Here is a 22464-nt window from a genome sequence, read left to right on the forward strand (position 1 = left end):
AACATCTTTAAGTCGCTATTTTCTGTTAATCTACATATTTAATATGATCAATACAAACTTCTTCCTGCTAGACAAGTTGATTCTAATGTTCATAATGATAAAAATTGTTAGCAAAATTCTGAAAAATAAAATTAAAAAGGAATGACTCATTTTACCAGACATTAAATACTTTAAAAACCCTTTCTCTACCAAAAACACAAAAGTAGCTGGGTGTGAGTCCGGGCCGGTGGCTCACGCCTGTAATCCAAGCACTTTGGAGGCCAAGGCGGGCGGATTACCTGAGGTCGGGAGTTCAAGACCAGCCTGACCAACATGGTGAAACCCTGTCTTTAAAAAAAAAAAAAAAAAAAGTAGCTGGGCATGGTGGTGCATGCTTGTAATCCCAGCTACTCAGGAGGCTGAGGCAGAAGAATTGCTTGAAGCCGGGAGGCAGAGGTTGTGGTGAGCCAAGATCGCACCACTGCACTCTAGCCTGGGCAACAAGAACGAAACTCTGCCTCAAAAAAAAAAAAAAAAAAAAAAAGACAGTGGGGCTTTCCACATGGACAAAGAAAAAGAATTAATAGAAAATAAAATGAATGTTCCCAAATACTCAAATACATATGAAGAGTTAAATAAATATCTGAATTCAATATATAGGATAGGTGGTATTTCAAATCAATGAGGAATAATAAATTATTCATTAAGGGGTATTTGGAAAAGATAGCTACTTGGGGAAAAACAGATCCATAGCTCACACTCTACATCAGAATAAATTCCAGATAGACCTAAACACACACACACACACACACACACACACACACACACACACACACACACGAAACCACAGGAGTCCAGAAGAAAACTATTTTTATAATCTTGGAGTAAGGAAAGCCTTCCTAAACATCACCCAATTCCTAGAAAAGTTACAATAAACTGAGAAATATTTAAATTAAAAAAATTAAAAATAGCTAATGGTATCTTCTGCAATGCAGAAAATGTAAATGACCACCTAGGGAACAATATTTTCAGTTTTACCATAGGCAAAGCGCTCATTTCTAAAAAATATAAAGAGCTTCTACAAACGAGTCAGAAAAACCTTGACACCCTAATAAAAATGGGTAAAAAAAATCAACAGAGAATGCTCAGAAAAATAAATTTAAATGATTTTTCCCCCACTCTTACCTGAAGTTGTATTATAAAAGCACATGCTAGTTGTAAACACTTCCAACAATGCAGAAATAGGCAAGGGGAAAGTGGAACTTGCTGTGGACACGGCCACAGGACCACACTTTTGTTCCTGTTGGGATGCCTGGGTTGGTTTCACAGGTGGCCTCCCAGTCCTGCAGGCTGAACCTGTCTGTCTGGGCGCCCTGCACTGCCTGCCTCCTGGGTACTCTGGGGCGACACGGACGGTTGCACGCTTTTCTAAGGTTCGGTGCCTGTAGTCAGGAGTCTGCACCAAGAATGGTCCATTAATGAGGGAGAGGAGGGGCTTCCGTGCCTCCCATTTTGGGCACTTCTAGACTTTTGTAGGAAGTGCTCTCCTTGAGTCATTCTGTTTTGTCCTGAGGCTATTGTGAGGAGGAGGACAGGTAAGCACATGCTGGAGGGTGGGGACATGTGGGACAGCTTCAGTCCAGGCACAGCTGCAGGTCCCAGCTACCCGCTTTCCCTGGCCCAAGAAAAGCAGCCTCAAGCATGCTGCAGGCACAGTCCTGGCTCATGCACGGCCTAGAACCACTGCAGGGCCCCAGCAACCCACCTTAATTTTCACCTTTGTTCCCTCATGCTTTTCAGCTTTGGAGTCCTTGCTAAGAGGAACTCAAACCACAGGTTATAAACAAGACATCTGAATTCCCTTCCAATCCTTCATGGTTTTCTTTTTTACACACAAAGCTTACAACCTTTACCTTTTCTAACTGGAAAACCAGTTTTTCCAATGCTTTTTAAAAAACAAATTATCTTTTTATCATATGCTGAAAGCCCTATCTATAACAAGCCCACTTCTACATTTGACTCTGTTCACTGACCCTTCATTTACTTCCTAAACAGACCCTTTTGGTAACTTTCAGTGAAGAGGTGGTTTTTATAAATATATTTTCCAGAAGTCTCTAGAACCTTTGCATGCATCAGGGTGAGAGGTGCCACCACGATGTAAACAGAAAGCTGAGTACTCCGGGTAGACACTAGGTGCAATCTGCACAGACTGCGTGTGTGGGAAGCAGGGAGTCAGGTGCTTCCTCAAAATGCAGGATATCCCCTGTCTCCGGCAGAGCACACAGGCCCCAGGGCACCTTAGAGAGGGCTGGTCCCAGAATATGCACACCACTTCCTGGGCTTGGGAGGGTGGTAGGCCAGAGGCTGCCCACAGCAGAAAGCCCCCACAGAGGCCAGGGCCTCTTGTTCCACTTGGCAGAGACCCCAAAAGGAGCCAGGGGCAGCATGAGAGCCTGGGGCCCGGGTAGGGGTGCCCAAGGGCACAGCAGCTGCAGGCCATTGGCAAGGCCAGAAGACAGTGAGTGGAAAGCCAGGGGTGCGTGGAGATACCCCAAGAAAGGGGTGTTCAGCTGGGAGTCCTGCATTTGCCATTTGTGTTTCATCCGGTGATTGTGAAACCAGGTTTTTATCTGGACCTCCGAGAGCTGTATCTCCCTGGCCAACCTCTTCTGCTTCAGAGGGCCCAGGTACTTGTGGTGCCAGGAGATGCCCTCCAAGGCATGGACCTGCAGCGTGGTGAAGGCTGTGCCGACATGAGGGCCTGCCAGGAGTTTGGCTCCTTACTCTGCCTAGCCATGGTCCTCTCCGGGGCAGGCAGATTTGAGGACCTAGCCTCCTTGATGCTAATGGCCTGAGGGGGCTCCCGGGTGCAAGATGTCTGGTGGGGGCCAGGGAAGCTCCCCAGAGACGTCAGCAGTCCTGGGGGTGTGGGTCAGTCCTGAGCAGTTGCTCTGGGACAGCCATCCACAGAGCCAAAGCTGGAGGGATGCTGCCCTCCACAAGGTGGGGAGGAGAGACACATGGTGGCTGGAGATGGGCCAGAGGGAAGGCTGGGAGGGGCTCACCAGGTACAGGATCCACCTCCTAAATTATCTTTTAAATTACACAAAGTTGCTCAATCTCAGAGAAATGCAAATTAAAGTTACACAGAGATGTTATTTTTCACCTCTCAGACTGGCAGAGATCCAGAAGTTTAATAATTCACTGCACTGAAGACAGTTTAGAAAAACAGGCACTTTGATATATTGTTAACAGGAATATACTTCCCATCAGATGGAAATATGGCAATATCCATAAATTTATAAACGCATACTTAAAATAATTTATCCTACTAATATTCTCATATGTGTCTGAAATGACAAACTGTACGGTTTGTAAGACTACTCTGAAAACAATCTTAATGTCCACTGATGGGGAAACTGGATAAACACATTAAGGTATATCCTTTAATACTGCAGCTCTTTACTAAAACATAGAACAAATGCCATAGGCTGGCTGAAAAGGCAATATGCAGAAACAAATGTGGCAAATTTATTATTTACATTATAAATGGAAAAATGAATATATATACTGTTTTATTTTTTAAGTTGTTTATTTATTTATTTACTTTTGAAGCAGAGTCTCGCTCTGTCACCCAGGCTGGAGTGCAGTGGCTCCATCTTGGCTCACTACAAACTCCGCCTCTCAGGTTTAAGGAATTCTCGCCTCAGCCTCCTGAGTAGCTGGAATTATAGGTGTGCCGCACCACGCCCAGCTAATTTTTGTATTTTTAGTAGAGATGGGGTTTTACCATGTTGGTCAGGCTGCTCTCGAACTCCTGACCTCATGATCCACCCGCCTCAGCCTCCCAAAGTGCTGGGGTTACAGGCATCAGCCATCGTGCCCAGCCTTATTTATTTATTTTTAAAAGGTATTCTACTTTTTACTTGTCACTTTTTTTTTTTTTTTTTTTTTTTTTTGAGACAGAGTATTGCTGTTCCTCAGGCTGGAAGCCAGGGACTTGACTCACTGCAACCTCCACCTCCCAGGTTCAAGCAATTCTCATGTCTCAGCCTCCGAAGTAGCTGGGATTTACAAGTACATGCCATTCAAAAATAAATAAATAAATTAAATAAATGCCAGAAGCGATGGCTCACACCGTAATCCCAGCACTTTGGGAAGCTTAAGAGGATGGATCATGAGGCCAGGAGATGGAGACCATCCTGGCCAACATGGTAAAATCTTGTTGACTAAAAATACAAAAATTAGCTAGGTGTAGTGGCACATGCCTGTAATCCTAGCTACTTGGAAGGCTGAGGACAAGAATTGCTTGAACCCAGGAGTCAGAGGTTGTAGTAAGCCAAGATCACACCACTGCACTCCAGCAGGGCGACAGAGCGAGACTCTGTCTCAAAAATATAAAAGTAAAAAATAAATACAAGTATGTGCCAACATGTTTGACTAATTTTTGTATTTTTAGTAGGTAGACACAGGGTTTTGCCACGTTGGCTAGCCTGGTCTCGAGCTTCTGGGTTCAAGTGATCCATCTGCCTTGGCCTCCCAAAGGGCTGGGATTATAGGAGTGAGCCACCGCACCCGGGCTACTTATTTGTTTTTGAGATGAGGTCTCGTTCTGTTGTCCAGACTAGAATATGGTGGTGCGATCACGGCTCACTGCAGCCTCAACTGCCAGGCCTCAAGTGATTCTCCTGATTCTCCTGCCTCAGCCCTGAGTAGCTAGGACGACAAGCATGAGTCACTAGGCCCTGCTAATTTCCAAATTATTTATAGAAATGAGGTCTCGCTATGTTGCTTAGGCTGGTCTCAAACTCCTGGGCTCAAGCTATTCTCCCACCTCAGCCTCCCAAAGTGCTGGAATTACATGTGTAAGCCAATGTGCCTGGGCCGCCCTTTGTCTGTCTGTCTGTTTGTTTGTTTTGACACAGTCTCACTCTGTCTCCCAGGCTGGAATGTAGTGGCACGATTTTGGCTCACTGCAACCTCCACCTCACGGGTTGGTGCAATTCTCTCCTTCAGCCTCCCAAGTAGCTGGGATTACAGGCACCCACCACCATGCCTGGCTAATTTTTGTATTCGTAGTAGAGACAGGGTTTCATCATCTTGGCCAGGATGGTCTTGAACTCCTGACCTCCTGATCAACCCGCCTCAGCCTCCCAAAGTGCTGGGATTACAGGCATGAGCCACCACACCCAGCTATTTATTTTTATTTATTTATTTTGACACGGAGTCTCTCTTTGTCACCAGGCTGGAGTGCAGTGGTGTGATCTCAGCTCACTGCAACCTCTGCCTTCTAGGTTCAAGCGATTCTCCTGCCTCAGCCTCCTGAGTGGCTGAGATTATAGGCGCACGCCACCACGCCCAGCTAATTTTTATAATTTTAGTGGAGACAGGGTTTTACCATGTTGGTCATACTAGTCTCCAACTCTGATCTCGTGATCTTCCCACCTCAGCATCCCAAAGTGCTGGGATTATAGGCGTGAGCCAAGACCCTTTGTTTATTTTTAAAAGGAAGAAGAGAGTCAAAGCAAAGATCAATAGGAAAGAAACATTTTAAAGATTAAATAATTCAGGATACATCCAATATCTAAATAACAAGAGTTTGAGAAGAGAACAAAGAAAATGGAAGAGGGAGAGAAGGTTTCAAAGAAATACGAGGAAATTTTCAGAAATGCTAGATCAAGGCTCCAAAGGGCCTATAAAGTATCCATAATAATGAATGAAAAAGACCCACACCAAGATACATCTCCGTTAAGTTTCAGAATACCAATGATAAAGAGAAGGTCCTAAAAGCACACAAATAATTAGGAATTAAGATGGCAGTAAAATCCTCCAAGCCTGGTAAGCAGGTGTCAGTTAGGGCAATACTTTAAAAATTCTGGGGATGGGCTGGGCGCGGTGGCTCAAGCCTGTAATCCCAGCACTTTGGGAGGCCGAGGCGGGTGGATCACGAGGTCAAGAGATCAAGACCATCCTGGTCAACATGGTGAAACCCCGTCTCTACTAAAATTGCAAAAAATTAGCTGGCATGGTGGCACATGCCTGTAATCCCAGCTACTCAGGAGGCTGAGGCAGGAGAATTGCCTGAACCCAGGAGGCGGAGGTTGCGGTGAGCTGAGATCGCGCCATTGCACTCCAGCCTGGGTAACAAGAGCGAAACTCCATCTCAAAAAAAAAAAAAAAAATTCTGGGGGAGAAATATTCCTCAAATTCTATACATAGCTCTCAAGATATTCTTGGACACGTAAGGCCTTATGCAATTTACCTCCCATGGACCCCTTTTCTCAGGAATCTACCAAATGATGAGAGAAAACAAGAAAGAAGACAATATGGAAGTCAGGAAGCAGCAGCAAGGGGAATTCCCAGAATGATAGAGAAGGGAAATCCCAGGCTGATATATCCGTATAGTAGCCTTAAAGATCAACAAGCCTAGACTGGAATAAGATAATGGAGGGCTCAGGAGGAATTTTTTGAGGTAAAAAAGAAATAGATTATCGAATAATCTCACTTTGTAGAAAGCTGTATTGAGAGGCTCTGGAAAGTGTGGTAAGAGTGGACTAGCAGCAACTTTTTTGAGACATGGTCTTTCTTTGTCACTCAGGCTGGAGTGCAGTGGTATGAACACAGTTCACTGCAACCTCGACCTCCTGGGCTTAAGCAATCCTCCCACCTCAGCCTCCTGAGTAGCTAGGACAACAGGCACATGCACCCATGCCCAGCTAACTTTTATATTTTTTGTAGAGATGTGGTTTCACCATGTTCCCCAGGCTGGTCTCAAACTCTTGAGCTCAAGTGATCTGTCTAACCTTGGCCTCCCAAAGTGCTGAGATTACAGGTGTGAGCCACTGTGCCTGGCCTGACTAAATAGAAAACTAAATAAACAAAAAATAAGGCAATTATTAAATCTAGAAAAAAAATTGTAAAAGAAGGAAAAACAATCCATTTATACTTATAGCTCAGCAATGAATATTTCATAATTACAATAATACACAACATCAAATACTGATTTAATAAAAAAAATTGTAACTGTTACAGGAGGACTGGTAAAATGGTCGTGATGAGTGGGATGTGGGGTTTAAGACTATGAAATTCCAATGTGCCATAATGGTTTCTTGTGCTTTATTCATCTTGAATAAATGCCACTAGAGAAATGTAGTGTCAGTCTTCTATGACATGAAATGTGTTAAATGTACAATAACTAGATTCTTAGCTGTGGAATAATCTGGGCCTAAGTCAGTTTGTGGAAAACTAAGTTCCCTACAAGCAGAGTGGAACGACAGCAAAAGTGAGAAATAGGCCTAACTTATCAGCCTTGAGATCTAAGGCAAATCATTTAACCTCTAAATACAGTCTGAAATTAAGTATCTGTTAAAAGGAGATGATTATCCATGGTCATGTTACAGAAGTATTAAATGAAAGACAGTACAGAATAGAACATGGACTGTCCCAGTCAGGCCTGTGTTACATACAGTCTCCACCTTTTCCATTCCCTCAGTCAGTGTGTACAAGTTATTCTGCCTTTCTCCCTAAGCAATGGCCACAATCCAACATTTTATGTTGTTACTAAAATTTCAAAAAATTGTATATGTAACCTTAAAAGAGCCAAAATGGAACTAGATCATCCATTAAAACAAACAACTAGTGGTGGCCCACTAAAGTGATTTCATAAATTGTGTCATGACCTATATTTTGAAAAACATTCCATAAATTGCAGTTTCATCATTGTAAAATACTTTCACCTATAAAACATAAAATAGCCAGGTGCAGTGGTTCACGCCTGTAATCCCAGCACTTTGGGAGGCTGAGGGGCAGATCACTGGAGGTCTGGAGTTCAAGACCAGCCTGATCAACATGGTGAAATCCCGTCTCTACTAAAAATACAAAAAATTAGCCAGGCGTGGTGGTGCACACTTGTAATCCCAGCTACTCAGGAGGCTGAGGCAGAAGAATTACTTGAACCAGGGAGGCAGAGGTTTCAGTGAGCTGAGATCACGCCATTGCACTCCAGCCTGGGCGACAGAGCAAGATTCTGCCTCAAAACGAACAGACAACAACAACAAAAAAACATAAAATAGAACTTATCTCATAGGATTATTCTAGAAAACTCTTAGTACAATGCCTAGCACATAGTAATAACTATGATAAAAAAAAAACAAACCTATATTAACTTTAAAGCACAGAGCAAATATCAGATGTTATTTGTCTGCAGTCCCCTATTTCATTAAGAATAGTGCGATGCCAACCACATTAAAGATATCTTCATATATTTTACTGGCAAACTATCAGAGCAATAATCACAACAATAACAACAGCTAACACTTAAAAATAGTGCTTACTATGTGCAGGCATCTTTATAAGTGCTTTACCCATATTAACTCATTTAATCCTTCTATCTCCTCTGTGAGGTAACAACTATTACTATTACTCATTCTTGTTTCACAGACAAACAAACTGAGGTAGAGAGATTAAATAAGCTTGTTTTGCCATAAACACAGCTGGCTTATGGCAGATCTGGGATTCAAACTCAGTAGTGTGGCAATGCAGACTGTGCTCTTAACTGAAAATGCTGGCCGGGCGCGGTGGCTCAAGCCTGTAATCCCAGCACTTTGGGAGGCCGAGGCGGGTGGATCACGAGGTCAAGAGATCGAGACCATCCTGGTCAACATGGTGAAACCCCGTCTCTACTAAAACTACAAAAAATTAGCTGGGCATGGTGGCACATGCCTGTTATCCCAGCTACTCAGGAGGCTGAGGCAGGAGAATTGCCTGAACCCAGGAGGCGGAGATTGCGGTGAGCCGAGATCGCGCCATTGCACTCCAGCCTGGGTAACAAGAGCGAAACTCCGTCTCAAAAAAAAAAAAAAAAAAAGAAAAAGAAAATGCTGTTTTGTCTTTATAGTAGAAAATATTGGGGCAGGCAGGTAAAGGGTCCAAGTTATAAGGCATAGTAAAAGATGTCATCTGTAGTAACAAATGAGAATCAACTGGGCAAACAGTTACTGAACGTTCCCCATGAGCAAGATGTGATTCTACTTAGGGGCACTCACCATCTAACTGGGAAGAAATCTTGAGCCAAGGGGCTGGGGAACACAGAAGAGGAAAGAGCGATTTTTGCTAGAAAAGGGATGACAGTTACATAACAATCAGGTAATGATTATTTCCTTTACTCCTCATAGAAGCCCTTTGAGGGACTCTCTAATCCCTTTTTACAGACAAGGTACCTAAGGTTCAAAGAGCTCAGAAACTTGTCCTACCTGCCCTGGTCTCAGATCCATGTCTCTGATTTTATCCTTGGGACTACTGCTTCAACTTGAGACCTCGAAAACTGGCACTGCAATGTAACCATTTCCCAGAGCCCCTCTCTCTAATGCCACCCGTGGCCACTGGCCTTCCACTCCGTATCTAATTGTCATGGACATCCATATCCATTCTCTTTTCCATGGTCTCCATGGATCCCTCCCTTTTCAAGCCTAATCTTATTACTCAGTCTTTGTATCCTATCTTTTCATCTTCAGTCTCTTGCATCGTCAATGAGCTCCCCTCTTTCTTTTTTTAGCCGCCTTCTCTACCTTTAAACACATTAAGTCCTCTCAATCTAACCAGGATTCCACCTAGCAGAATGATATTCTCCAGAATCTTTCTTCTTTCCTTTTCACTCATGCTAACCAGATATTCCTAAAAATTCCACATCTAGGTTTCATTACTTCACTTGAGCAATTTTACTTATTTGAAGAATTTTTAAGGCTAGAAAACACAAGGTAATAAAAGGATGCATAAACTCAAAGAGCAAAGGAACAAACAGAATCGTCTCTAGTACCTGAAGGAGAGAAGGTTTCTGGAGTGGTTGCTGCAGTGCTGGAATTCCCCTCCCAAGGTTCTGTTGTGGCATCCATGAACTGGTTATCTGGAAACCATGTTCCATTTGGTGAAACTGTAGTGCCTATAGAATTAGTGCTTGCTGTTCTTGTGGTCCCATTGTCAGAGTCTGAAGAATTGGCAGTGGTTAAATAGGTGGGTCCCAGAGTTATATTTGGGCTGAATGTTGGTGCCACAGAAAGAGAAGGTAGTGAAGAAGTTGGATTTGAAGTTTTGGCCTCTTCTTTAACTGGTTCTGCCGTTGATGTGTTAATTAATCTTGTAATTCCTACAGAAGGTGCAACTACAAACACCAAAAAACAAGGAAATATCACATGAAGAATGTGAGGCTAAAAAGTTGAGACACACAAGCAGCAAGCCTTAATAAACTTTCAAACATATGGAGACCAAGCAAAGAACAATCCCCCCAACACCCAGCCACCCCTTATGTTTTTATCTAATGCTGAACCCTTCCTATCTTTTCCAAAGGACTACAGTTTAATGGAGAAAGACACAAGATTTTTCACTTAGTTCCTCAGAAACCACAGAGTTGTAAATGTCAACAGTTTATTTTACTTTTCAGAAAAGAACACATAATCTCTTTCATTTATTTAAAGCAGCTATATATATGAAAAACAATGCTGAGCATTCAATACAATTCCAAGATTTCCAAAAACACCTATTTTTGCTATCACTTTGAAGAAAATTTTTATATTCCTTTCTTCAAATACCATCTAAGTTTTCAAATTTGGCTCATTAAATGTGAAACCAAAATTTCACTTCAAATAGCAACTTGATCAAATGACAATTTACCTGTGGTAGCATTGTTGGCACTGACACGTATCAGACCACTGCCAAGCAGGACAAGAATGAACCAGGAATCCATGCTTATCTGAAAATAGGGAACCATGTTAGATGAAGTCTTGTATTATCATGACTATGTCTGAGCTGCTCACCTGAAGAGTATTCTGGATTTCTAAGCTATTAAAACGTGTGCCTAAACCAACGATCTTTTGGGAGCCTGATATGCATGCTTCCCCAGACATTCAATAACTAATTGAGTCTTTAGAAAGACTGACTATCGCTTATCTGAAATGGTTGAGCACCAGATGTGTTTCAGATTTTTAACCAAATTTTGGTTTTGAGTTAAGCATCCCTAATTCAAATTTCCTTTTTTTTTTTTTTTAAAAAAAGAGTCAGGGTTTTGTTCTGTTGCCCAGGATGGAGTACAGTGGTATGATCATAGTTCAGTGCAGCCTCCACCTCCTGGACTCAAAGTGATTCTTCTGCCTCAGCCTCTTGAGTACCTGGGACTACAGCCATATACCAACACACTTGGCTAATTAAAAAAATTTTTTTGCAGCGCCAAGAGTCTCACTGTGTTGCCCAGGCTGCTCTCAAACTCTTAGGTTCAACTGCTCTTCCTGCCTCAACCTCTCAAAGTGCTATGATTACAGGTGTGAGTCACCACACCCAGTGCCTAATCCAAATTTGAAATCGAAAGTGTCCCAATGAACATTTCTTTTGAGTACCATGTCTGTGCTCAAAAGGTTTCAAATTTTAGAGCATTTCAGATTTTGGGATTAGGGATATCCAGCCTGTAAAAATAAAAATAAATCTGTGTTTTAAAAATTATTTTATTTTTTTTTAGAGATGAGGTTTCTCCCTGTTGGTCCTGCTGGTCTCAAACTCCCGACCTCAGGTGATCCGCCCACCTCGGCCTCCCAAAGTGCTGGGATTATAGGCATGAACCACTGCTCCCAGCCTTGTTTTTTGTTTTGAGACAGAGTTTCACTCTTGTGGCCCAGGCTGGAGTGGAGCAATGGTGCGATCTCGGCTCACTGCAAACTCTGCCTCCTGGGTTCAAGTGATTCTCCTGCCTCGGCCTCCCGAGAAGCTGGGATTACAGGCATGCCCCACCATGCCCAGCTAATTTTGTATTTTTTTTTTAGGTAGAGATGGGGTTTCTGCATGTTCATCAGGCTGGTCTCAAAATCCTGACCTCAGGTGATCCACTCGCCTTGGCCTCCCAAAGTGCTGAGATTACAGGTGTAAGCCACCACATCCAGCCAAAAATAAGTCTTAATAGCACTCTTTTTACTCTTTTTTTTTTTTTTTTTTTAAAGATGGAGTCTCCCACTGTTGCCCAAGCTGGAGTACAATGGCATGACCTTGGCTCAATGTAATCCCTGCCTCCTGGGTTCAAGTAGTTCTGCCTCAGCCTCTCGAGTAGCTGGGATTACAGGTGCCCTCAACCATGCCCGGCTAATTTCTTGTGTTTTTAGTAGTGACAGGGTTTCACTATGTTGGTCAGGCTGGTCTCACACTCCTGACCTTGTGATCTGCCTGCCTCAGCTTCCCAAAGTCCTGGGATTACAGGTGTGAGCCACTGTGCCTGGCCAGGATTTTTTAAAGCATTGAAAGTTTTTTGTTTTAGAGGCAGGGGTTTGCTCTGTCGCCCAGGCTGGAGTACAGTGGCATGATCACAGCTCACTGCAGCCTCAAACTCCTGGGCTCCTGTCTTGGTCTCCCGAAGTGCTGGCATTATAGGTATGAGCCACCATGCCATGACAAAAATGCTTTTTAAAGCAGTGATTCTCAATCTTAGCTGTACTTTGAAATTATCCAAAAAACTTTTTTTTCTTTTTTTGAGATGGAGTTTCACTCTTGTTGCCCAGGCTGGAGTGCAATGGCGTGATCTCAGCTCACCACAACCTCCACCTCCCAAGTAGCTGGGATTAATAGGCATGTGTCAACATGGCCAGTTAATTTTGTATTTGTAGTAGAGATGGGGTTTCTCCATGTTGGTCAAGCTGGTCTCAAACTCCTAAACTCAGGTGATCCGCCCACCTCGGTTTCCCAAAGTGTAGGGATTACAGGCGTGAGCCACCATGCTCAGTCCAAAAAACTTTTAAAAAATGTCCCCTGTGCTAGACTGCAGCTTTGTGGTTGAGAGCTAGGCAGCGGTCCCTTTTAAAGCTCCCAAGTTGATTGCTTTACAGTTTTCAGAGTGAGAAGTACGGAGAGGGTAGGCTGACTGCACTGATGTACAGCTGCCCTTCAAGGAACACATATAGCTGTTCTCAAACTTTATTCCACCTCAAACCGTGTAAGATAGTAGCGCATTCCCACCAGTAATAGTGGTTTGTTCATTCATTCAAATTTGTATGCCCTATACTGAGCTAGGTGCTAGAGAAACAACTGGGGAGCAATATACTCATAAGCCCCATCTTCACAGGACTCACAGTCTAAAGTGTTCAGTATGGTAGTGACTCTCCAACGGAAGTAGGACAAACATCCTCAAGAGACACATGAAAAATCTCAGGTGTAGTAGGGAAGAGAGGGAGATGCAGCAGGTGGTTCATATATACCCCAGGAGTTTGCCCCTGGTACCAGCAGCCATGCCTAGCAAGGAAATGAGTTCAGCAGGGGCCTTCTTCAGGTGCATCCACGTAAGATTGTGACCATTTCCCCATTCTTCCTAGGCTATGATCATTAAATCAGTGATATATTGTTAGATTTTCATATAACTTAAATTTTTATAACTGTGGAAGGTCTGGAGAGTGAATTAACACTGATCTATGGTAGAACTCAGCTCAGTTACTACCTGAGCATAATCCAAAATTGGAAACTCATACAATTTTCACAAGGGTCAGAAAACAAGTGGAGGGCTGACTATTATATATGTATACATGTCTATTCTTGATAAATCAATAGAAAATGGTTTTGGGAAAAATAACTACATATTTCAGGGGAAGGAGTTAGACCATCAGCTCATTCTATACACTAAAATTCCACATAGGTTTAAAAATTAAATGCTTGAAAAACACATTTTAAAAGAAAATAAATGAATATGTGAGCTCAGGATGAGGAAAGGCTTTCTAAGCATAAAAGGCAATGTAAGAAATCATAAAGGTAGAAGTGGAATATCTGACAGCAGAAAAACAAAAGTTCCTAAACGTAAAGAAACCCATTATAAACAATGTTTATGGATAGGAAGTCTCAATATTGTCAAGATGTCTGTTTTTCCCAAAGAAGCCTATAGATTCAATGCAATCTCAGTTATAATCTCAGCAAGCCATTTCATGAATATAAAAGGGCTGATTCTAAAATTTACAAGGAGAGGCATTAAGACTCCAAAGGGCCAACTCAATATTAAAGAAGAGTCAAGAGATTAATGCTACTGGACTTCAAGGCTTACTTTAAAGCTATGGTAATTAAGACAGTGTGGTAACAACAAAGGAAAAGATGAATAGATCAATGGAACAGAATAGAGATCAGAAACAGACCCACGTAAATATAGACAACTGACAAAGGAGGAAAGGCAATAAAATGGAGCAAGATAGTCTTTTCAACAAATGATACTGGAACTGGACAGCTACATACAGAAAAATTAATCCATATCAGACCTTATACCTTTTACAAAAATTAACTAAAAATGGATCATAGACCTAAATATCAATCACAAGACTATAAAACGCCAAGAAGATAACAGGAAAAAATCTAGATGACTTTGGGTATGGCAAGAACTTTTTAGATACAACATCAAAGACACAATCCATGAAAACATAATTGATAGTCTAGACTTTATTAAAATATAAAATGTCTACTCCATGAAAGATAATGCCAGGAGAATGAGAGGACAAGCCACAGACTAGGAGAAAATATTTGCAAAAGATACATCTGACAAAGGACAAATAATTCTTAAACTCAACAAGAAAACTAACAACTAGATTAAAAATGGGCAAAAGACCTAACAGACACCTCACCAAAGAAGACATACAGTAAGGCAAATAAGCATCTGAAAAGATGTAGAACATCATGTTATTAGGGAACTGCAAATTAAAACAGGATACCACTACCCACCTACTAAAATGGATTTTGGTTTTAAAATCCAAAACATTTGACAACACTACATGTTTATAAGAATATGGAGCAACAGAAACTCTCATTCATTGCTGGTGGGAATGCAAAATGGTACATCCACTTTGGAAGGCAGCTTGGTAGTTTCTTAAAAATATATATATACTCAGGCAGGGCACAGTGGCTCACAACTATAATCCCAGCACTTTGGGAGGCTGAGGCAGGCAGATCACCTGAGGTCAGGAGTTTGAGACCAGCTTGACCCACGTGGAAAAACCCCATCTCTACTAAAAATACAAAATTATCTGGGCATGGTGGCACATGCCTGTAATCCCAGCTACTTGGGAGGCTGAGGCAGGAGAATTGGTTGAGGCAGGAGAATTGGTTGAGGCAGGAGGCAGAAGTTGTGGTGAGCCGAGAATGCGCCATTGCACTCCAGCCTGCAAGAGTGAAACTGCATCTCAAAAATAAAACAATAATAAAAAATAAACTTTTACCACATGATCCAGCAATTGTGCTCTCCTTGGTACTTACCCAAATGAGATGAAAACTTACGCCACTAAAAAAATCTATGCCTCTTACGCACACGGGTGTTTATAGCAACTTTATAATTGCCACAACTGGAAACAATCAAGATGTCCCTCAGTAGGTGAATGGATAAATAAGTGATGGTACATCCAGGCAAGCAAATATTACTCACTACTAAAAAGAAATAAGCTAAAAACATGAAAATACATAGAAGAAACTTAAACTCATATTACTGAGTGAAAGAAGCCAATGTGAAAAACCATGGAGACGGTAAAAGATCACTAGTTTAAAAAAAAAAAAAAAGAAGAAAAAAGGCCAGATGAGGTGACTCATGCCTGTAATCCCAACACATTCAGAGGCCAAGGCAGGTAGACTGCTTGAGCTCAGGATTTCAAGACTAGCCTGGGCAACACGGCAAGACCACATTTCTACAAAAAAAATACAGAAATTAGCCAGACATGGTGGTATGTGTGTGTAGTCCCAGCAACTTAGGAAGCTGAGGTGGGAGGATCACTTGAGCCTGGGAGGCCAAGGCTGCAGTGAGCAGTGATTGCACCACTGCACTCCAGCCTGGAAGACAGGGCAAGACCTTGTTTAAAAAAAAAAAAAAATCAGCAGTTGTGGGGTTAGGAAAAGGTAGAGAGGAATAAGTAGGTAGAGCAGAGGATTATCACGGCAGTCAAACTCTTCTGTATGATACTACAATGGTAGACATGTCATTATACATTTATCCAAAACCACAGAATACACAGCACCAAAGCTTGGGTGATAATGAGGAGTCAATGTTGGTTCATCAATTACAATAAAGGTATCACAGTGGTGTAGGATGTGGATGAGGAAGCTGTGCAGGTGTGGGGGGCAGGGAGTATTTAGGAACTATTCGTTCTCATTCTCTCTCTCTCTCTCTCTGTCTTTCTCTCTTTCTTTCAATGGAGTCTCACTCTGTCACCTAGGCTGGAGTGCAGGGGTGTGATTGCAGCTCGCTGCAACTTCCGCCTCCTGGGTTTCAGTGATTCTTTTGCCTCAGCCTCTTTAGTAGCTGCAATTACAGGTGTGTGCCACCATGCCCAGCTGATTTTTGTATTTTTAGTAGAGATGGAGTTTCACCATATCGGCCAGGCTGTTCTCAAACTCCTGACCTCAAGTGATCCGACTGCCTGGTCTCCCAAAGTGCTGGAATTACAGGTGTAAGCCACTGTGCCTGTTCCGAACTCTCTATACTTTCTGATCAATTTTGCTGTGAACCTGAAATCCTCTAAAGTCTATTTTAATTTTAATTTTTTCTTATTTTTCCAAGAAAAAAATAAATATTTTAAAAAAGAAAACAAACTCTCATAAGTAATATAAATAATTGAAACAAGAACTCCTAACAATATTGAAAACACCAGAGCCCAATTTTGAAAAATCTGAAGCACCTAAACATAATTTATAGATGAAAAAAACCAACAGCTAAGAAAATACACAAAGTGTTGACTGTCCCCACTAATCACATAAATATAATGAGGTTACATTTTAGGGTTGAGGTCCTCCTCACTCCTCAAGAATGCCATATGCAAAGCATTTCTCCTGGAGCCTGCACTAACAATCCCTGCTTTTTTTTTTTTTTTTTTGAGACAGTCTCAGTCTGTTGCCCAGGTTGGAGTGCAGTGGTGTGATCTCGGCTCACTGCAACCTCTGCCTCCTGGGTTCAAGAAATTCTCCTGACTCAGCCTCCCAAGTAGCTGGGATTACAGGCATGTGCTACCATGCCTGGCTAATTTTTGTATTTTGTTTTTTGGTAGAGATGGGTTTTACCATGTTGGCCAGGCTAGTCTTGAACTCCTGATCTCAAGTGATCCACCTGCCTTGGCCTCCCAAAGTGCTAGGATTACAGGCGTGAGCCAACGCACCCGACCTAACAGTCCCTGTTCTTGAAAGTTTTTTGCCTTGTGCTTTCCTGTCACTGAAGACATTGTAATGTGGCTCAGTTTTCTTCCTGTCTCCAAAGACTGCTATTCTCCTGGATGACTTCAATATTCTCATGGATGACAACCAAAATCCACATTTTGGGCCAGCCTCTCAGTTGACTTCCTTAACTCCAACGACCCTATGTCTCTACTACACCTGGGCTACTCATGACAATGGCTGTACTCCAGATTCTGTTATCACCCAGAAAAGCCCCCATACTGAATAAATCTTGCCTTCCCACTTTCCAACCACACTTTCTAACCTTGTAGTTCTCTCTGTTAAGTTTACTATACCTACTCTCCGACCTCACCCAGGCCTTTAGTCTCTTGAACCCCTCTCTAATTCTTTCCAATATCTCTGCTCTATCTTTATTTCCTTCTCTACCAAATCAAGAATAGTTGGTGTCAGTTCAATCATTCTTTTGTCCTAACTTTCTTTGCTACACTGTTCTTCTGTTATACCAACATGGAAAGAAAAATTCTGAACTGTCAGTCCTATACTTGGATTGCCAAATGCTGCTTAAAACAAACAAACAAACAAACAAACAAACAAACAATTCATAAGGGTTGTATCACTACAAATCACTATTTCTGCTTCAACAGAACCCTAAGCACTTTCTGCAGTCTTTCTGTCTTTCCTTAGCTTCCTCCAGTTCTCCATAGTGGTAATTTCAAACCTCCTTTCTCCTCTAACCATCTCCTCCCACACATTGGGCTGTTGGCCTTGCCTACACTTTCAAGAAAATAAAAGCCATTGGACTGGACACCCTTAGCTCCCCAGTCACTATGTCCAAAAAATTTCCCCTTCTCTGAAATTCCACCCAAGAATCTCAGATCTTTAGGAATCCTGCATTTTTTTCTACCACCATCTCTAGCTTTAGCCCACCAGCTTTTAACACAATTAAGTTTTCAAAGAAAAGATGAAAAACTTCTTTGCGTCTACATCAATCCTTTAGCTATCATTCACTCTACTCTGCTTCACAGCCAAATCTCTAGAAAGAGTTGTCTCCATAGCAATCTGGCTTCTTTTTCCACCATTCCACTAAAACAGCTGCTTCCTTATTAAAGAATGACCTTTTTAAACAGATTTGCAACTCATTCACAAAGACCAATTTCCCCAATACATAATTCTTACAGATTAGGAAAAAAAGGGCCAACAGCCTAAAAGCAAAATGGGTAAAGGATATGAAACATAACTAATAAAAAAGCATATAGTTTTCTTAAATGTATGAAAAGATGCTCAACCTGACTGATGATCAGAGAAAGCCAAACTAAAGCAATGCTGAGATACCATTTTTTACCTATCACACTGGCAAACATAAAAAACTTTGACAATGCTGCACTGGCAAGAGTTTGAGTAAACAGTCTATAAATATTCATCAGAATTACAAATGCAAAACCCCCCTGACACAATTCCACTTCTAGAAACTTATTCCACAGATACACACCTATACTTTCAAAGAGACCCATGTACAAGGTTATCAATGTAGCATTGCTTTCAAGAGAAGAAAACTGGAAATGCCCTTAATATTTATTAACGGGGGAGAGAGGTGTGATTAAATAAATTATGGCTTGCTCTTTCTCTCTCTATTTTATATATATATATAAATTATGGCGCTCTGTGTGTGTGTGTGTGTGTGTGTGTGTGTGTATATATATATATATATCTTTACTGAGACAGAGTCTCGTTCTGTCACTCCAGTTACAGTGCAGTAGGGCAATTACTGAACTTGGAAGGATAAAAAGTAACTGGCCAAGACAAGGATCAGACATAGTCTTTCAAACAGAGATGACTTGGAAGCTTGAAAAAGCCTGTCCGGTCCTAGGAACAACAAAGACCTAGGTAAGGGCATCACGTGGTGCTTTAATAAATATCTGTTAAATGAATGTAAAAATGGCAGACATAAAAGACTAGAGTGGGAAAGGATAGTGTAGGGTGGGGAAATGCACACAATGAGGTTAGGGGAGGCAGTGATCAGATCATGAAGGGGCCTGCAGGTCACAATGAAAGTTTTAACTTATCACTGAACACACTGGGGAACTACCAAAGGTTTTATTACAGTGAGGTTAAATGGAACAATTTAGATTTTAGAAATAATGACTGACGGCAGAGTGAAAGATGAGCTTGTGGGGTAGGAGGTAAGGAGGGCCACTGACTGAAGCCTTCAGAAGTAATCTAGCCAGTAAACCAGATGGATCTCAGAGCAGGGCAGGAATATCTAAAGGAGACTGAGAAGAGAATTTATAGGGGTAGAATTGAAGGCTTAATGAGATATTGGAAGTAAGGAAGGCCCAGATGTCTAACTTCAGTGAACTGCAATGCTATAGGCAAGAGGATGACCAGTTTTGGGGAATGTGGTGGGGAAAGTGATGACATTAGTTTGAACATGGAGAATGTGTGGTTTTGGAGTACATATTGTACTCGGGAGTGGGGGGAAGAAAGGATAGAATGGCAGACAGGCAATGACAGAGCAGCTGCTCTAGAAGTCAGGCAGAAAGCCAAAGAAGGGAAGAAGACAGCTCTAGGAGCGACAAAAGCAGCAATGAGCTAGCCAGGCAGCAGACATCTGACAAACACAGTAGGCAGGAGTAGGTGGGTGCTGATGAGTAGAAAACTGATACATACTACCAGGGGAGGGTGGAGTAGGAACAGCACTCTGAAGAGCTGCCAGTGAGAGAAATCAGCTTGAAAAACTGGAAAGCTTCTGAAGAAGTCCTAGAACACCAGAAATCAACTTTCATTATAGGTCTTCTCTTGAGAAAGGCAATGTGATAGTGAAGTCCAAAACAGAGAAGAGACCTTGCCCAACATTAGTGAAAGCTAAGGCACTGGAGAGCAGCAGCTCACTTCCACAGATGACATTATATAGAGAATGAAACTAGACTGCTAAGGCTGTGAAATAGATTCTTAAGTTCTACTGCTTCTAAGTTGCACCTAAAACAAGATTCAATTGGGGACCTTGAGAGAGGTGAGTCTGGAAATATGGGAGAAATCTAGCTATTCAGTGTTAAGGCTTACTATACTGCTACCATACTTAAGACAGTATTAGCAGAGGAACAGACACATAGATCAATGGAGTAAAATAAAGAACCAGTTACAGAATCACATAAATATGCCCAAATAAGTTGCAAAAGCAATTCAATGGACAGCCTTTTCATCAAACAGTATTTAGAAAACTGTATATCTATATGCAAAACAATATGTTGGACCTTCCCTTATACACATGCAAAAATTAACTAAAAATGGGTCAAAAACCCAAATTTAAGTCCTAAAACTACAAAACTCAGAAGGAAACAGAGGGCAGAGCTTCATGATATTGGCTTTGGCAACAATTTCTTGGATAAAACACCAAAAGCACAAGCAACAAAACAAAATGCAGATTAAGTTGGACCTCATCAAAATTAAAAACTTCTATGAATCAAGGACACTATAACAGAATGAAAAGGCAATCCATGGATGGAAAAAAATGTGTGCCAATCACATATCTGACAAGGAACTGAAATCCAAAATATATAAAGAGCTCCTAAAACTCAACAACAACAAAAACAACCTAATTTTAAAAATGGGCAAAGGGGCTAGGTGTGCTGGATCATGCCTGTAATCCCAGCACTTTGGGAGGCTGAGGAGGGAGGATGACTTGAGCTCAGGAGTTCAAGACAAGGCTGACCAACACAGTGAGACCTCATCTCTACAAAATACATTTAAAAGTTAGCCAGGGGCCAGGCAAGGTGGCTCATGCCTGCAATCCCAGCACTTTAGGAGGCCAACACAGATGGATCATCTGAGGTCAGGAGTTTGAGACCAACATGGTGAAACTCCATCTCTACTAAAAATACAAAAAATAAGCTGGGTATGGTGGCAGGGTGCTTATAATCTCAGCTACTTGGGAGGCTGAGGCAGGAGAATCACATGAACACAGGAAGAGGAGGTTGCAGTGAGCCGAGATCATGCCATTGCATTCCAGCCTGGGCGACAAGAGCAAAATACTGTCTCCCAAAAAAAAAAAAAAAAAAAAAAAGAAAAAAAAAAAAAGGTGGTGGCATGTGCCTGTAGACCTAGCTACGTGGGAGGCTGGGGAAGGAGAACTGCTTGGGTCCAGGAGTTTGTGGTTACAGTGAGCTAAGATTGGCGCCACTACACTACAGCTTGGGTGAAAGAACAAGACCCTGTCTCTAAAACAAAAAAGAAACAAGAAAAAATAACAAACCCCATTTCATACCCATTAAGATGGCTATTATCTTAAAAAATAATAAAACAGACAAACAAAAAAGAAAACCCAGTAAATAACAAGGGTTGGTGAGAATGTGAAGAAATTGGAAACCTGAACACTGCCGGTGGGAATGTAAATGATACCACTACTATAGAAATCAGTATGGCAATTCCTCAGAAAACTAAATATAGTATTAACATATGATCTAGAGTCTACTTTTGGGAATATACCCAGAAGAATTGAAAGCAGGAATTTAAACAAATATTTATGCACTAACATTCATAGCAGCATAATTCACAACAGCTAAAAGGTGGAAGCAATTCAAGTGTCCATCAACAGATGAGTGGATAAATAAAATGTGGCATATACATACAATGAAATGTTAGCCTTAAAAAGGAAGGAAATTCTGACACATGGATGAACCTTGAAGATATTATACTAATAAACCAGTCACAAAATGAATATACTGTATGATTCCACTTATATGAACTACTTAGAGCAGTCAAACTCTCAGAGAAGGAAAGCAGAATGATGGTTGCCAGGGGCTGTGGTAAGCAGGAATGAGTTTAGCATTTAAATGGGGACAGAATTTCAGTTAGGGAGAATGAAAAAGTTTTGGAAATGGATGGCAGTGATGGTTGCACAACAATGTGAATATGCTTAATACCACAAAAGTATACTTAAAAATAGTTAAAATGGTAAATTCTGTATTATATGTATACTTAACTACATTTTTTAAAAAAGACAGGAGAATAAAAAGGCAAATCATAGACCGGGAGAAAATTTTGCAAAAAAAAAAATATATATATATCTGACAAAGGATTGGTATCCAGACACATAAAGACCTCTAAACACTCAACAGTAAGAAAATAAGTAAGTCCAAAAAATAATGGGCAAAAGATTTGAATAGATATTTTTATCAAAGAAGATATACAGAAGGGAAATAAGTACATGAAAGATTCTGCAAACTATTTTTTTTTTTTTTTTTTTAGGTGGAATTTTGGTGCTTTGGCTCGCTGGAGTTCAATGGCTCAATCACAGCTCACTGCAATCTCTGCCTCCTATGGTCAAGCAATTTTCCTGTC

At 41.5% G+C, this 22464-nt stretch overlaps 1 protein-coding gene and 1 pseudogene across 9 annotated transcripts in view; both read right to left on the reverse strand.

Annotated features, from left to right (window-relative positions):
- Positions 1 to 22464, reverse strand: part of PTPRA (protein tyrosine phosphatase receptor type A) — a 170865-nt gene that overhangs the window by 65908 nt on the left and 82493 nt on the right. For 8 of the 9 annotated variants that reach the window (XM_032295594.1, XM_032295588.1, XM_032295592.1 and 5 more), the window contains 2 exons: positions 10645 to 10723; positions 9794 to 10135 (listed from right to left, as the gene is read on the reverse strand). In XM_032295594.1, the coding sequence (XP_032151485.1) occupies positions 9794 to 10135; positions 10645 to 10717 (415 nt within the window). In that variant the 5' untranslated portion in view covers positions 10718 to 10723. Of the gene's footprint in view, positions 1 to 9793; positions 10136 to 10644; positions 10724 to 19794; positions 19880 to 22464 lie in introns of those variants that run through there. The other variant, XM_032295595.1, reaches the window with a different exon arrangement.
- Positions 833 to 3567, reverse strand: LOC116562996 (annotated as a pseudogene).

The sequence above is a fragment of the Sapajus apella genome, unplaced genomic scaffold, assembly GCF_009761245.1.
Source record: "Sapajus apella isolate SASKATOON/1434 unplaced genomic scaffold, GSC_monkey_1.0 scaffold33, whole genome shotgun sequence".
In the NCBI taxonomy this organism is placed as follows: domain Eukaryota; kingdom Metazoa; phylum Chordata; class Mammalia; order Primates; family Cebidae; genus Sapajus; species Sapajus apella.